The sequence below is a fragment of the Nerophis lumbriciformis genome, linkage group LG15 (genome assembly GCF_033978685.3).
Source record: "Nerophis lumbriciformis linkage group LG15, RoL_Nlum_v2.1, whole genome shotgun sequence".
NCBI classification, from domain to species: Eukaryota; Metazoa; Chordata; class Actinopteri; order Syngnathiformes; family Syngnathidae; genus Nerophis; species Nerophis lumbriciformis.
Window position 1 is genome coordinate 16811268 of NC_084562.2, and position 15210 is coordinate 16826477.

Consider the following 15210-nt stretch of genomic DNA (forward strand, 5'->3'; position numbering starts at 1 on the left):
TCATTGAGGTTAGCTAATTTTACTTGTTTTGGAAAGTCTTGACAAGTCGAATTTTCTTGTTCTATTGGCAGATAATTTTGCTTAGTTCAAATAAAATACCCCTAATTTCTGTATATTTTTTTCTTGTTTTTGAACACTGACTTTTTGCAGTGTAGTCTTTGCTTTTAAGTTTAGAGTGCCTGTCTTGTTTTTTTGTTGATCCCTATAAAGTACTAGGGGTGTGAATCTTTAGGCACCTAACGAATTGATCCGACTCCGATTCCTGGGGAAGACGATTTGATTCATAATCAATTCTCGATTCAACACAATTCCCGATTCAAACCGATGTATTAATTTGGTATGATAATTATAAGGAAACTGGTTAGAGATTAGAAAAGCTCCTTCTGCTTACACGGAGATGGCCTAAAACAATTATTCTTATATACAGTATATACAAAAGTTACTTATTGAACTATTTATTTTAGTTGATTTATTAAAATTATGAATTGATTTAAAATCAGGATGAATAAGAATCAAGATTTGGATGTGAATCAAATTTTTTTGTGCACCTATATGTACTTTTAAATATTACAATTATTACATATTAGCAGTGTGATTGTAACGTGCTTCTTAGTGCATCAAATTTGGAGGTGTTGAAATCGCCATGTAAAGGCACTAATGCTAATCAGTAGCATGTAAATGGAGAATGTCATGTAAATTAGCATGGAGCTAGCACATTTGTTTAAATGCATTTCTTTAACGTTGGAACGTTACCGAGATGTTATTTTGTATCAGAATACTTTATTAATCCCCAAGGGGAAATTAAAAGTAAACAATTAAAAATCTTAATTCAAAAATGTTTAAATCTCATGTAAGTTATATTAACATACTTTATTTCTGAATGTTTCGCTTTACATTGTTTTGAATTAAAGACTATTAAAAAACTCTCAAATGGAGACAACCTGTCATCTGTCTACCAAGATAGGAAGAAGACATGATAGTGGAAGAACAGACTGCTTGTATTGGACGTTTGGCCGATATAATCCAATACCTATTTTTGCTGATGTCGGACAGACATCGGATATCAGTATCAGATCGGTACACCCCTAGCAGATACTATAAAAGAGTAGTTCTTCAAATTGTCAGCTTATGCCTCAAAATGTTGACCTGCAAATGACTAACACACTTGCTATACAATCTAAATCTAAGTTAGCCTTCACCTTTTCCCCAGATAAAGATGTCTGAAGATGAGACGAAACATGCAAGATCAACACAAAGACAAAATTAACATGATTTGTCCGTCAGGCTGCTTGTCTGTAACTAATCGCACACTCAAGTTTTTTTTTAGATCCATTTGTGTGTGATATCCTACCCAATTCTTCTTGTTTTTCTTCTTATTTTTAGCATCTACGTCCATGTTGGAGCCCACACTGGAGTGGCTGGTGGCGCTGGCCACGCTGCTGACACTGTCGGAGGAGTGCTGCCTCCTGATGCGCAGGTCTGGCTGCTGATGCTGCTGCTGCTGCTGCTGCTGATGGTGGAGGCTGCCGTTACTCCCTGCTGAAAGACAGACACAATTGATTAGAGTAGGTTTATGCACACAGATTTTGGCACCGTTTTGACGCCATACACTGCAAAAACTGAAATCTAAGTAAGATTAAATATCTCAAGTAAGGGTGATATTTGCTTATTTTCTGCCTGATAAGATAATTCTTCTCACTAAGCAGATTTTATGTTAGAGTCTTTTACTTGTTTTAAGGGTTTTGGTCCTAAATTATTTCAGTAAGTTTACTTTTTAACTAATATCATCATCATACAGAGGTTTGTATGTACCTGTCTTGTCCATTTTAGGCGTGAGCTCAGGTGTGTTGATGACCCCATTGATAGCGGCCTGAGCGACAGCGTTCTGCTTCTTCAGCAGCTCTATAGTCTTCCTCAGCTCATTCAGCTCAGAGTCCTGACACAGGGATGCAAAAATCACGTATGAGAATATATGTATATGAATAACCCTTTCCTCTGCTGGACCTCTCTCACCTTTTGCTCAGCAGTTAAAGTGAGACTCTTCAGCCTGATGGTCATGTTGCCCAGACTCTGCTCAAACGCTGCCACCAGGTGAGCCTGTAGAACACAACCTTCAACTTCGACTCAGAAAAAAATGGCAACATTCAGAAATACATGGACCAAGCATCATGATGTATTGGGCAGCAGAGGCTCAGTCTGTATCGGACTCGCATCTCAAGAGATGGCAGTACCTAAGCTTTGTCAGGATACTGTAAACTAACAAAATCCCAACTCTCCCATTTGTACATTCATACATCACAATAACAATCTAAATTAGGATACATTATTTGGCATATAAATAACAATAGATCCATTTCAAAACAGGTTATAAAGGATCCTAATTAAGCTGCTGATGTATGCAGGGATATATTGCATAATTTTTTCAAAACTATTATTAAAGGCCTACTGAAACCCACTACTACCGAACACGCAGTCTGATAGTTTATATATCAATGATGAAATCTTAACATTGCAACACATGCCAATATGGCCGGGTTAGCTTACTAAAGTGCAATTTTAAATTTCGCGCCGAAATATCCTGCTGAAAACGTTTCGGTATGATGACGCCCGCGCGTGACGTCACGGATTGTAGAGGACATTTTGGGACAGCATGGTGGCCAGCTATTAAGTCGCCTGTTTTCATCGCACAACTCTACAGTATTCTGGACATCTGTGTTGGTGAATCCTTTGCAATTTGTTCAATGAACAATGGAGACAGCAAAGAAGAAAGCTGTAAGAGGGAAGCGGTGTATTGCGTCTGACTGCAGCAACACAAACACAGCCGGTGTTTCAATGTTTACATTCCCGAAAGATGACAGTCAAGCTTTACCATTGGCCTGTGGAGAACTGGGACAACAGAGACTCTTACCAGGAGGACTTTGAGTTGGATACGCAGACGCGGTGCCGTGAGTACGCTGCGGCTTCCAAACATTTGATCGCTTGCCCGTACGTGCGTGCCGCTATGTGCATGTCACGTACGTAACTTTGGGGAAATATATGTGCTGTATGAACTTTGGGGAGGTGAACGGTACTTTGGGCTGTGGGATTGAGTGTGTTATGCAGGTGTTTGAGTTGTATTGGCGGGTTATATGGACGGGAGGGGGGAGGTGTTTGTTATGCGGGATTAATTTGTGGCATATTAAATATAAGCCTGGTTGTGTTGTGGCTAATAGAGTCTTGTGTTTATTTACTATTTTAGTCATTCCCAGCTGAATATCAGGTCCCACCCGCCTCTCACAGCATCTTCCCTATCTGAATCGCTCCCACTGCCCTCTAGTCCTTCACTCTCACTTTCCTCATCCACAAATCTTTCATCCTCGCTCAAATTAATGGGGAAATCGTCGCTTTCTCGGTCCGAATCGCTCTCGCTGCTGGTGGCCATGATTGTAAATAATGTGCAGATGTGAGGAGCTCCACAACCGGTCACGTCACGCACATATCGTCTACTACTTCCGGTACATGCAAGGCTTTTTTATCAGCGACCAAAAGTTGCGAACATTATCGTCGAAGTTCTCTACTAAATCCTTTCAGCAAAAATATGGCAATATCGCAAAATGATCAAGTATGACACATAGAATGGACCTGCTATCCCCGTTTAAATAAGAAAATCGCATTTCAGTAGGCCTTTAATCTACTTCAAAATGTGCTGTTAATATCTGGTTACTTTTTGCTGTAACGTGTTTCTACTAGAGATGTCCGATAATATCGGACTGCCGATATTATCGGCGGATAAATGCTTTAAAATGTAATATCGGAAATGATCGGTGTCGGTTTCAAAATTATCGGTATCGGTTTCAAAAAGTAAAATTTATGATTTTTTCAAACGCCGCTGTGTACACGGTCGTTGGGAGAAGTACAGAGTATATATTTGTACCATGAATTGATTTACGTGGACTTAAACAAGTTGAAAAACTTATTCGGGTGTTACCATTTAGTGGTCAATTGTACGGAATATGTACTGTACTGTGCAATCTACTAATAAAAGTTTCAATCAATCAATCACGTATCTTAAAGTCAGTGCCAATGCCAAGCCCTGTTCTTTACCGTTGCAAGGCCATCATTTAAGGAGCTGTTTAACTTGGTTCACACTCAGGGGTGCCCTCTTGGGTGAGGGGTAGATTGAAAGAGAGACAGTCGAGCAAGATGCTGACAGATGTGTGATTCAAGGTGGGATTCTGCAACAGAGATCCTCTGAGAGTTTTGGCTTCGGGGCTCTAAGGTGTGTCATTTTGTCTGTGGGCTTGTGCAGTGAAATCATACATTTAAACAAAGAACCTCCGTTATCACCCTGCACTCCCTCCCGATAATCCCTCGCCAGATGGACTGTATTCTGTCTGTGTTCTTCGCCCCACAGAGACACGTCCAGGAGTCAAAAGCCGTAAATCTTTCGGGCATATCTGGGACAGCCGCTTGCTCGGCAGTGTGCTGGGACATGACTCTGTGCTGTAATCTAAGACCTTTGCCTTTCCATGCATATCTTTCATCCACAGAAGCCACCAACGTGCACGGACTCAGCCGGCTAGATAAGCGGTGAAGCACGGAGAAGCTCGTGCAAAATAGATGGTGTAAGGATCACCCCAGGAGGTGCTCAAAGACTTTTCCATGGCTCCACCAGATGTAAAATGACATGTTCTGGGAGCAAATTTGTTTTCTGCACAACCTCGCTGTCAAAACAGAGCATTGCTATCTCAACAATACGTGCAGAACAGGGGTGTCCAAACTACCGCCCGCCGACGTCTTCAGTTAGCCCCGCGAGACGTCATGAGTTTATAATAAGGCAGACAACATGACTAAATTGGATAACTCTGCTCCCCAATTGCTCTGCAAGGCAATTACAAGACTGCAAAGTGGTACTAGATCTACCACCCGAGCAATGTTAAAAGGTAACTGTTGCGTTCCATTCTGTAGAACATCTTTTGCCCAGACTGCCTTTTCAATAAAAGGACCAAAACTATGGAACTCTCTACCTAACACTTTGAAAAGTATACCTGCACTTGTCACTTTCAAAAAACAAACAAAATTGTGGCTAGTTGAGCAACAATCGTGTTCCCATGTTTAGTTTTTACTAATTTTTACTAATTGGTTTTTATCTAGTCTTCACTTTGTCTGTGTTATTATTATTATTGTTTTTTATCTAGTTTTCACTTTGTCTGTATTATTACTATTATCATTATTATCGACTCATCTTTGCCTTATTCTTTTTATTTTCCTATTTTAATGATGTTGGATCTGTGTTGTTGTTGTTGGGGACAAGTGTTGTAAATTAGCTTTGGCTACAAACACTATGATGCATACATTGGATAACTGTTTCAGATGTCTATGTTTCTGTATTCGTCTCTATTTCAAATAAACCTTTATATATATAAATTAAGTCAGTGACCATAAATTGTGATATAAAATGAGTACAGCACAGAATCTACCTATACGACCCAATCCAAACTACCTTCCCTAATCATGGTGCAAAAAAACAAAACATGCAACCAACAAAAAAAGTCAACACACATGACACAACCTGGTCAATGAACGTTGTAAAACATTCATGTATCAAAAAAAAATAAATCGAAATTACACCCATTTAAATCCCTCACAATGCACAATGGGAAAAATGCAAAACACTCTCTCCACATTTATCCTTGATTGTCGCGTTTTAGCTGCATGATATTTCTGAATGATTACAAAACTTTAAGAAGGTCGTCATGTAAACAAGGTAGGAGTCAAATTTCACATACTCTTAATATCCAATAATAAATAAATAAATAAATAAATGATAAATGGGTTGTACTTGTATAGCGCTTTTCTACCTTCAAGGTACTCAAAGCGCTTTGACACTACTTCCACATTTACCCATTCACACACACATTCACACACTGATGGAGGGAGCTGCCATGCAAGGCGCTAACCAGCACCCATCAGGAGCAAGGGTGAAGTGTCTTGCTCAGGACACAACGGACATGACGAGGTCGGTACTAGGTGGGGATTGAACCAGGGACCCTCGGGTCGCGCACGGCCACTCTTCCACTGCGCCACGGCGCATAATATCAATTATTAATTATATATTCATTAAAGGAATATTCTCTGTATGTAATAGCTATATATATATATGTATACTGTATGTATAAGCTACATACTGTATATACATACTGTATATATATATAAAGTACTGGCCAAAAGTTTGGACACACCTTCTCATTCAATGCGTTTTCTTTATTTTCATGACTTTTTACATTGTAGATTGTCGCTGAAGGTATCAAAACTATGAATGAACACATGTGGAGTTATGTACTTAACAAAAAAAGGTGAAATAACTGCAAACATGTTTTATATTCTAGTTCTTTCAAAATAGCCACCCTTTGCTCTGATTACTGCTTTGCACACTCTTGGCATTCTCTCGATGAGCTTCAAGAGGAAGTCACCTGAAATGGTTTTCACTTCACAGGTGTGACTTATCAGGGTTGATTAGTGGAATTTCTTGCTTTATCAATGGGGTTGGGACCATCAGTTGTGTTGTGAATGAGAAAGTATGTCCAAACTTTTGGCCTGTACTGTATATATATACTATATGTATAAGCTACATATATATATTAAAAAAAAAAAAAAAAAAATATATATATATATATATATACATAGTTACTTTACGTTTTTTTAGCCCAATGCAGCCCCCAAGTCAAAACGACACTTACTGGTAATTAGCACTGAGGCTCATTAAACACTAGTGGGATGCATTGTGCGTGTTCACTCACGTTAGCGCTCAGCTGTGTTGTTAGTGCGGAAACTTTCTCCTGGGAGGCATCCAGCTCCCGGCGTAACTTGCGGATCTGGGGACATAAAAAAAAAGGCACTTACATGAAAAACAAAAAGCCTGTAATTTGCGTGCACACACAAAGACAGACACATACAGACACACACGACCGTGGTGATAAATTAGGAAAAGTCCTGATGTGTGCAGAGATGAAACACGGCGGATGTACGAATGTGCCGGGGTGTTGCACACAGGTGTTCCGACAGGTTACATGGTCAGTCACAATGCAGTCATGTGGATGTGTAACAAGATACAAGTGTGAAAACGCCCCCAAATGTTCCAACAAGTCCAACTACTGAACATGGAACATGGAAATAAAAGAAAAAAAATAGATTCCTTACCTCTGACTGAGACTTCTCCTCATTCTATGAAAAAAGACAGTAGAAAGAGAGAGAATTATTACATTATTATTTTTTTTAAACTATCCCATGTCTTAACTCCTGTTCTACAGTTCAGCTCTAAGGAAAAAAAAAAAAAACCTTTTATAAACTGACGATTGTGTGGTGTACAATGTCTGGAAAGCAGAGATGTCCCTCCTGCAGGCACTTTACCGACACATCTGTGCACAAGAGTGTGTCCTATTGTCGCCATAGTAACAATAGTAGGGAAGCAAAAGCAAAGCAAAAGCCTGCAACGTTCACAACACACCCTGACACTGTTAACCAAAAACAAAGAAACGTGCAACACCCATATTTACGTGTATTGGACACACGTGAACATAACAAGATGGGAGATTGTGGAAATGCTTTACTCAAACTGACTGGAGCAAATAATAAAGAGCTAATAACAAATCGGTCTTAGGGGAAAAAACAGGTAAGGGTCCATTTCACAGCATTGCACACCACGGTTACTTTTTTGGCTTAATAACGAGACAATACATAACATTCAAATATTAAAAAATAGGGGTGCACAAAAAATGGATTCCCATTTAGATCGCGATTCTTATTCATCCCGGCTCTAAATTGATACATAATTTTCAAAAATCAATTTAAAAGAATTAAAAAAAAATAAAAACATTTTTTTTTTTCCCCCATTAGGATAATTTTTCTTTTCTAACCTGTAACCTATTTTGAAAAAGTTTTGCTGTAGTTATTATACCAAAAAAGACATAGGTGTGAATTGATGTACGTGTTGATTTAATAATCCGTTCTGAATTCACACCCCTAATAGAAAACTTTTTAGAAGTAACGATAAAGAGCTTTTAAAAGGCACAAGAAAAACAGCACATTGGGCTTTACGACTCATTTTTAGAGTTAAAGTCTATATTTAAGTTTAAGTTAGGTTTATGTGAGGAATTGGCTAAAATGGATCAAGACAATTATGTAAAATTTAACAAGTACAACATCTTACTGAACATTTAATAGAAATCTAAACATACAAATAGTTTTTTTTAATCTATTATCAAAATGATTGGGAAAAACTTTCCGTCTGTTAGATTGGTGTCTCAAAAGCATACAAGTGAAACTCGAAAAATTTGAATATTGTAGCTGAGATAGGCTCCAGCACACCCCGCAACCCCAAAAGAGACAAGCGGTAGAAAATGGATGGATGGAGGGTGTTAAAGTCCATTCATGTCAACAATTTAACTTCAAATGTGAAACTAATATGTGATATTAACTCATTGCATACAAAGTGAAGCATTCATTTGGGAATATTTTGATGATCATGGTTTACCATTTTTTTTTACATTTTCTGAAATGTTCAATTCGAGGATTTCATAAGCTGTAAGCCAAAATCATCAAAATTATATGAAAAAAAAATCTTCAAATATATTGAGATGAATGTTATGAGCCTATGTCAAATATTAGCTTCACCATTTAAATCTAATTGCTAGTATAAACAAACCTTTGCACGATGTTTCTGAGCTTCACCTGTATATTCCATATTTTGTGGCTCTCCACTTAACTTAATAGTTCAGTGTAATTGCGACCTCCGCACCTGCCAAGTTCAATACATTAGGATCTTGACTACAATAACGGTGGAGACCCAAAAATGACGACACCACAAACACACATTGGGCACCACAAAGGGCAACTTCCTGTAAGCAAGCAAAAGTGTCGCTGACCATCTCCTGGGGAACTCAACAGCGTCAAAATATAAATTTTTTACATTAAATAGAGTTTCTGCAGTTATCAGCAAATCTAAGTTATTGCTTTTAATGCCTTTTTAATGGAACTTAAAGCAGATCTGTATTATATATAGTCAAAAGCATACAATTGTCTGTGTGTTGTAAATTGTAAGCATTTCCCAGCAGGCACAAGACATTAAAACAACATTGAGAAGTTGTTGAATTAGTTCCTGACGTTGACCAACTCATAACAGAACGTTGAAACAACATGCTTTTTGATGACGTCTAATCCATGTTGTGCTCTGACGTTGATATGACCATTGATTTTTGGTCATGTCTCAACCAACACAAATACAACGTTGACACTAAATGCTCATTGACAACGTTCATTCAATGTCAGGTTGTGACGTCGATTAGACCTTTGAAAATTGGTCATTTCCCAACCAACAACGTGGATCCAACGTTGGACATCAACTATTTTGCAACGTTGTTTTAAAGTCAGTTTTAAAAAGGACATGTATGTATAATCAACGTTGCATCAATGTCTTGTGCCTGCTGGGTCGACAATAATAATGTGGAATATTTAAATAGTTTGTATTAACTGTGGCAGAATTAAGCACTAATGTAATCATAATATATAATAATAACAATGCAAGTAACCCGTTCAAACGCAATAAACATGTTTTTATTACTGTAGTATTATATTTAGTCTTTGTAATTGGAAGTTCGGTAACTTAATTATCCAAAATAGGTAAACAAACATCAAAATTAAATGGACTCTTAATATTTGTTAACAAAATTGCACTTAAATAAATATTGAACATACTGAAGTGCAGTTTTTCACCAATTAGAAAAACTTTTTTGACATTTTTTATAATGCCTCTGGACATCGTTTTTAATGTTTTTAATGACTTTTAATACTTTTTAATGACCTTTGGATCCCCTAGTAAATATTACATTCAAATTAATTCAGGCCTACCATAATCACGGTCACTATAGCTGTTGGTATAAATTTTGTGGCGTGGTTAAAATTCTGAAGGAAACTTTGTGCAGCCCAGCTTCACCCCAACCTCCACAGCGGCCCCCAGGTAAATAGTGTTGGAGACCCTTGTGATGGATCAGGCCTGGAGAATTATTTTGACTTGGGGGGCCAAATTTAGACAAAAAATTGTGTATGGGGGCCGGTCTATTTATCTATCTATTTTACACACACACACACACACACACACACACACACACACACACACACACACACACACACACACATACATATATATATATGTCAGCTGTGAAAAGCTGTGTGCTTGGGTCCTATTTTTTGGAACACTAATACAAAAACTCACAATAATGTCTGATTGAACGCTAAAAACTTTATGACAGACCGCCTTCAAAAAATGGAATGGGGTTTTGAATTTTTTAACTGAATGAGACACCCAGAATGTACATGAAAATAAAGAATGTGGTATTAAACAATATTAACTATGAACGATAAAACACTGAATATTGACAAAATAGGAACGTCACACCCCCTCTCGATCGACATATTTTACAATCAAGCGAAACGCAACAAAAATGCAACAAACGCAGCGAAATATGAACACGATGGGTAAAAAAAACACACACCTACAATCTGATGTGTCTGATATATCACTAAGCTTCAGAACTTTGTTGTAAAAATCTCCTTCCGCGTCTGTCCCTGACACCCACATTTCAGGCTGGCCGCTCTGGAAACACTCTGTGGAAACGCTCCCCACCCACACTGCTTGGTGCCTCGTCTGAGCTGCTGTGACTTAGATTACCATAGTAACTAATTAGATTACCATAGTAACAAGTACATCATGCAAAAGCGCAGATTCCAACCATTAAAATACTTTGTATAGTTCAAGACTTACGGTCATTTGAAAACATCACTGCACATCATAATGGCAGCTACAGTTTCCATCTTAAAAAACAAAAAAAAATATTTGGGAGGGTCCGGCGGGCCAGATTGAAAAGCTTAACGGTCCACATTCGGGCCCCTGGGCTTTAATTTGCCCAGATCTGTGCTAGATGAATTAAACATTGTTTCCCATTTTACTTCACACAACGCAGCAAATCTGGGAAGATTTTTTATTTATTTATTTTTTTACATTATTCAGTAAATTTGCACCCTTAAAAGCAACAAGGCTTATACAAGTAGAACTTTACTCTCAATCACATGGGAAGTCTTAATAACATAAATGTTACAAGTAATGTTTTTTTCAGACCTTTTTGAAACGCCTGTGTGTCTGGTCATGTAGAGTTCAGTGTTGAGCAAGCACACAAAACACACACACACACACACGCTCGCACACACGTACACACAGAGCTGTCTATCTAGCGCACATGATGAACTGCTCCTGGGTACACAAATATAGAGCAGCCTGTCTGTCAAGAAAACAACAATCTACATGACTTGTACTTCACAAACAAACACACCAATGACCTAAAAACATGTTCTCACAACCACACTTGATAAGCTTGGCAGAAAAACCTATCTGATTAGGATTCCAGGTATCTCATCCTGTCAAAATTGCAGGTATATGAGAAATGGATGTCCTCAAAAGTAAATAATCCTGCATCCGCATGTCCTTCTGAAACCATACCGTTAGTTGGAAAGATGTGACTGTGCCTGTAAGCGAGAAAGTTGGCATCATTTTTCCTCCAGTCCCGAACCTCTGGCTAGAGGGACGAGAAACCGAAACGACTGTCTGGCAGACTGTATGCTTCACCTGCCCAGGTGAGTAAACCTGCCCACATATGGAGAAGGAGGGGCCAGGTTGTGTGGCTCCCAGCTCTCATTGGTTAAAGCGCAAATGGGGGGCGGTGCCAGACAAAAGTGTGTGCGTTATCGACATTGTTGTACAGTGTGGGTGTTAGAGGCTGCGGTTGATTGCGTGAATAACAGATACACGGCCCGCTATTTCATCATTCTGAAAACAAAAGACAAAACATGTTTATCTGGTTCCAAAATAAACTGCTGATGGCACGCAACTTTTCACAATGACTGTGAGTCACCAGTTCAATTAAGGAATTAAAGAGCCGGAAAAACGTAACGACACCCTGACATGTCCGGTGTTTCCCAAAGATCATTTGGCAGACTGCCATAAATAAATCTGGCACTCCCTGTTTGCCCTCACTCACTATCGCATTATTACAACAAACCTGGTCTGCCAGAGTATAAGAACATATAGCAGGAGGGATCTCTGTTGCCAACTTAGCAACTTCCTAGCCATATTTTGCAAGTAATGCACTGCAAAAACTGAAAATTAAGTAAGATTAAATATCTCAAATAAGGGTGATATTTGCTTATTTTCTGTCTGATAAGATAATTCTTCTCACTAAGCAGATTTTATGTTAGTGTTTTACTTGTTTTAAGTGTTTTGGTCCTAAATGATCTCAGTAAGATATTACAGCTTGTTGCTGAGATTTTATGACCTATGAACTAGAATATCAACTGTTGCAAAGCTGTGTCATCAACACTCACAAGTATAAAACTACTTTTTCAAGGTAATCATTTCTTATTTCAAGCATGAAAAAAAATCATGACTTTGACACAATTGTGTCTCATATTAAAGCAGATGACAGCCAAATGGACTTTGCTGTTTTATTTTCAATGAAACAATAGAAAATACGTACACATATAGTAGTACAGTTGTTATTAGTGAGAATATACTTATTTTAAGGTATTTTTGGGTTCATTAAGGTTAGCTAATTTTACTTGTTTTGGAAAGTCTTGATAAGCCAAATTTTCTTGTTCTATTGGCAGATAATTTTGCTTAGTTCAAATAAAATACCCCTAATTTTTGATTTTTTTTTCTTGTTTTTGAACACTGACTTTTTGCAGTGTAGCCCTCTTGATCAGGGGGTCTTTAACTCAATTTACCTTGTAAGGAGATGGTCAGAGACACTTCAACTTGCTTAAAGGAAAGTGCTTTTTCTTTTGCCTAATGTGTGTTTGTTGTGTGGTCATTTCTGTGTTTGCAGAGTTATTGTACTCAGGGCCTGATCTACTAAGATCCAATAGTGTGTGTAAACTATAAAATTGCGTGTACAGTACTATTAGTGGGTGTGTCGCGGGTGATCTATTAAGGCTGTGCGTAAAATTGACAACAAGTGCAAAAGACCACCCTTTTTAAACAAGGTTTTTGCATGTATGCCGGCCGTCACCATGGAAACACTCATTTCCCCCCACATTTATGGTATGGTATGGTCCAACTTGTGGCCTTTCATTATGTTGTTGATGAAAATAGTATGTACCTTTTCTAGGCTACCCTGCAAAAACTGTGTGTCTTTGTTTGATGATGTAAATGAGGTGTGGTTGTTTTGTATATTAAGTATGTGTCCATGAAAGGGCATTTTATGACTTTTCTTAATTTTATTACATGCTATTATATGATTTTACTCTCATAATTCTATTGCATGATTTTTGTATCCCTTTAATTTAGGTAGCCAGGGACTGCAGATGGAAATGAGCTATTTAGCTATAATCTGGTACAGAACATATCTGTCTTTGAGTTTAATGTTTCTGTGCATTGTCCCTCCAAATAAAGACTAAACTAAACTAAGTATGCCTCTCTTGGGACATCAAAAAAATGACAAAAACAAGCGACAGAAGAAAGTTTTAAACCAGGGGTGTCCAAACCTTTTCCACTGAGGGCCGCACACTGAAAAATGAAAGCATGCGCAGGCCATTTTGACATTTTTCTTTTTGAAAACCAATACAATATATAGACCCCCTCAAGGTCTCAGTCATAAAAATGTAAAAAAAGAGTCATATATTATTATGTAATTATTATATTTTATTATTTAATGTTAAATCTTTAGATCAACTTCAGGTTTTTCTGTCAATATAAAGTTTAAAAAAAAAATATATATATGCCCTTTTGGCAAAGAAAACCCTGTTTTTATGGCAAAAACACAAACCCCCCCCAAAAAATTTTTTTTTGCTGCAGCTGTTACATATAGGCCTACTGTAATATTGTACGTGGTAACTGGGATTTGTTATATATTGTATACATTATATAAAAATACAATATAATAATATAATATATCAGTATATATTATATACTGTACATATGATATGTAAATATTGAATATATGTTATATTTTATACTGCTACTATGGTACATTTGTAGTCTACTTTATACCTGCATTATCCTTTCCATCCTTTGTTACTGAGTTACTGTGTGGAACAATTTCCCTTGTGGATCAATAAAGTTTGTCTCAGTTTAAGTCTAAGTCAAAGTAATTGGAGCCCTAACGAGGTAAAAAATTCATAACACCATTGATTCATTGTAGTTTTTTGAGCAATGACAGTTTTAAAAATAAAAGTCCCACTAAAATTCTTGGAGATCCAAAAGGGCCCCACTAGTGTTAAAAATCAATCAATCAATCAATCAATGTTTATTTATATAGCTTTAAATCACAAGTGTCTCAAAGGGCTGCACAAGCCACAACGACATCCTCGGTACAGAGCCCACATAAGGGCAAGGAAAAACTCACCCCAGTGGGACGTCGATGTGAATGACTATGAGAAACCTTGGAGAGGACCGCATATGTGGGTAACCCCCCCCCCCCCCCTCTAGGGAGACCGAATGCAATGGATGTCGAGTGGGTCTAACATAATATTGTAAGTCATACATTTTTTTTTTTACTTTCAACACTTTCAACTTGATCAACTTCAGATCCATTCATTGATTACAAGTTTGTATACTTTTTTTTAAATGTTTTTAATTTTTTATTGATGCCCTTTTTGTCAAGAAAAACAGTTTTTTATATGGCAAAAACACAAAGTATGCAATATTTCTCCCCCTAAAAATATTTAAAAGTGTAATATTTGATGCGGTGTATTTGGAGGCTTGAAGATAATTAATTAATAACAAAATTAATTTTGATTCATTATTATTTTTTGAGCAATGAGGACTTTAAAGAAAAAAACTATTAAAGTCAACATTGCAACTATTTCTCGTTACAATTCACCTGTATGCTTTTTTAATTCCACTTTTTATGTTTAAAAAAAAAAAATAGTATCTTTAGAATGTGCCGTTAAAAAATTACCTGCGGTCTGCAAACGCCACCCGGGCCGCAGTTTGGACACCCCTGTTCTAAACATATTTCCTTTGCTTTTCATGTGTTTATTCTTTTTGCAAATGCATTACGGGCAATTATGCAAATTCCACAATTACGCTCCACGCCCAAAACCAGTCGATTGCAAAGACTGCAATCCCATAAGGTCAAAAGAGGTCTGCAATTAATCAATTACCATTTTGATGAGCAGTAGAAG

The 15210-nt window shown here is 37.5% G+C and overlaps 1 protein-coding gene across 1 annotated transcript in view; it reads right to left on the bottom strand.

The window, feature by feature from the left end:
• The window catches only part of nav2a (neuron navigator 2a), a 260418-nt gene that overhangs the window by 27288 nt on the left and 217920 nt on the right, over window positions 1-15210 (bottom strand). Inside the window, exons 22-26 of the mRNA XM_061974799.1 lie at window positions 7180-7203; window positions 6780-6854; window positions 2014-2097; window positions 1813-1936; window positions 1352-1539 (exon numbers count right to left, since the gene is read on the bottom strand). Of these exons, the coding sequence (XP_061830783.1) occupies window positions 1352-1539; window positions 1813-1936; window positions 2014-2097; window positions 6780-6854; window positions 7180-7203 (495 nt within the window). The remainder of the gene's footprint in view (window positions 1-1351; window positions 1540-1812; window positions 1937-2013; window positions 2098-6779; window positions 6855-7179; window positions 7204-15210) is intronic.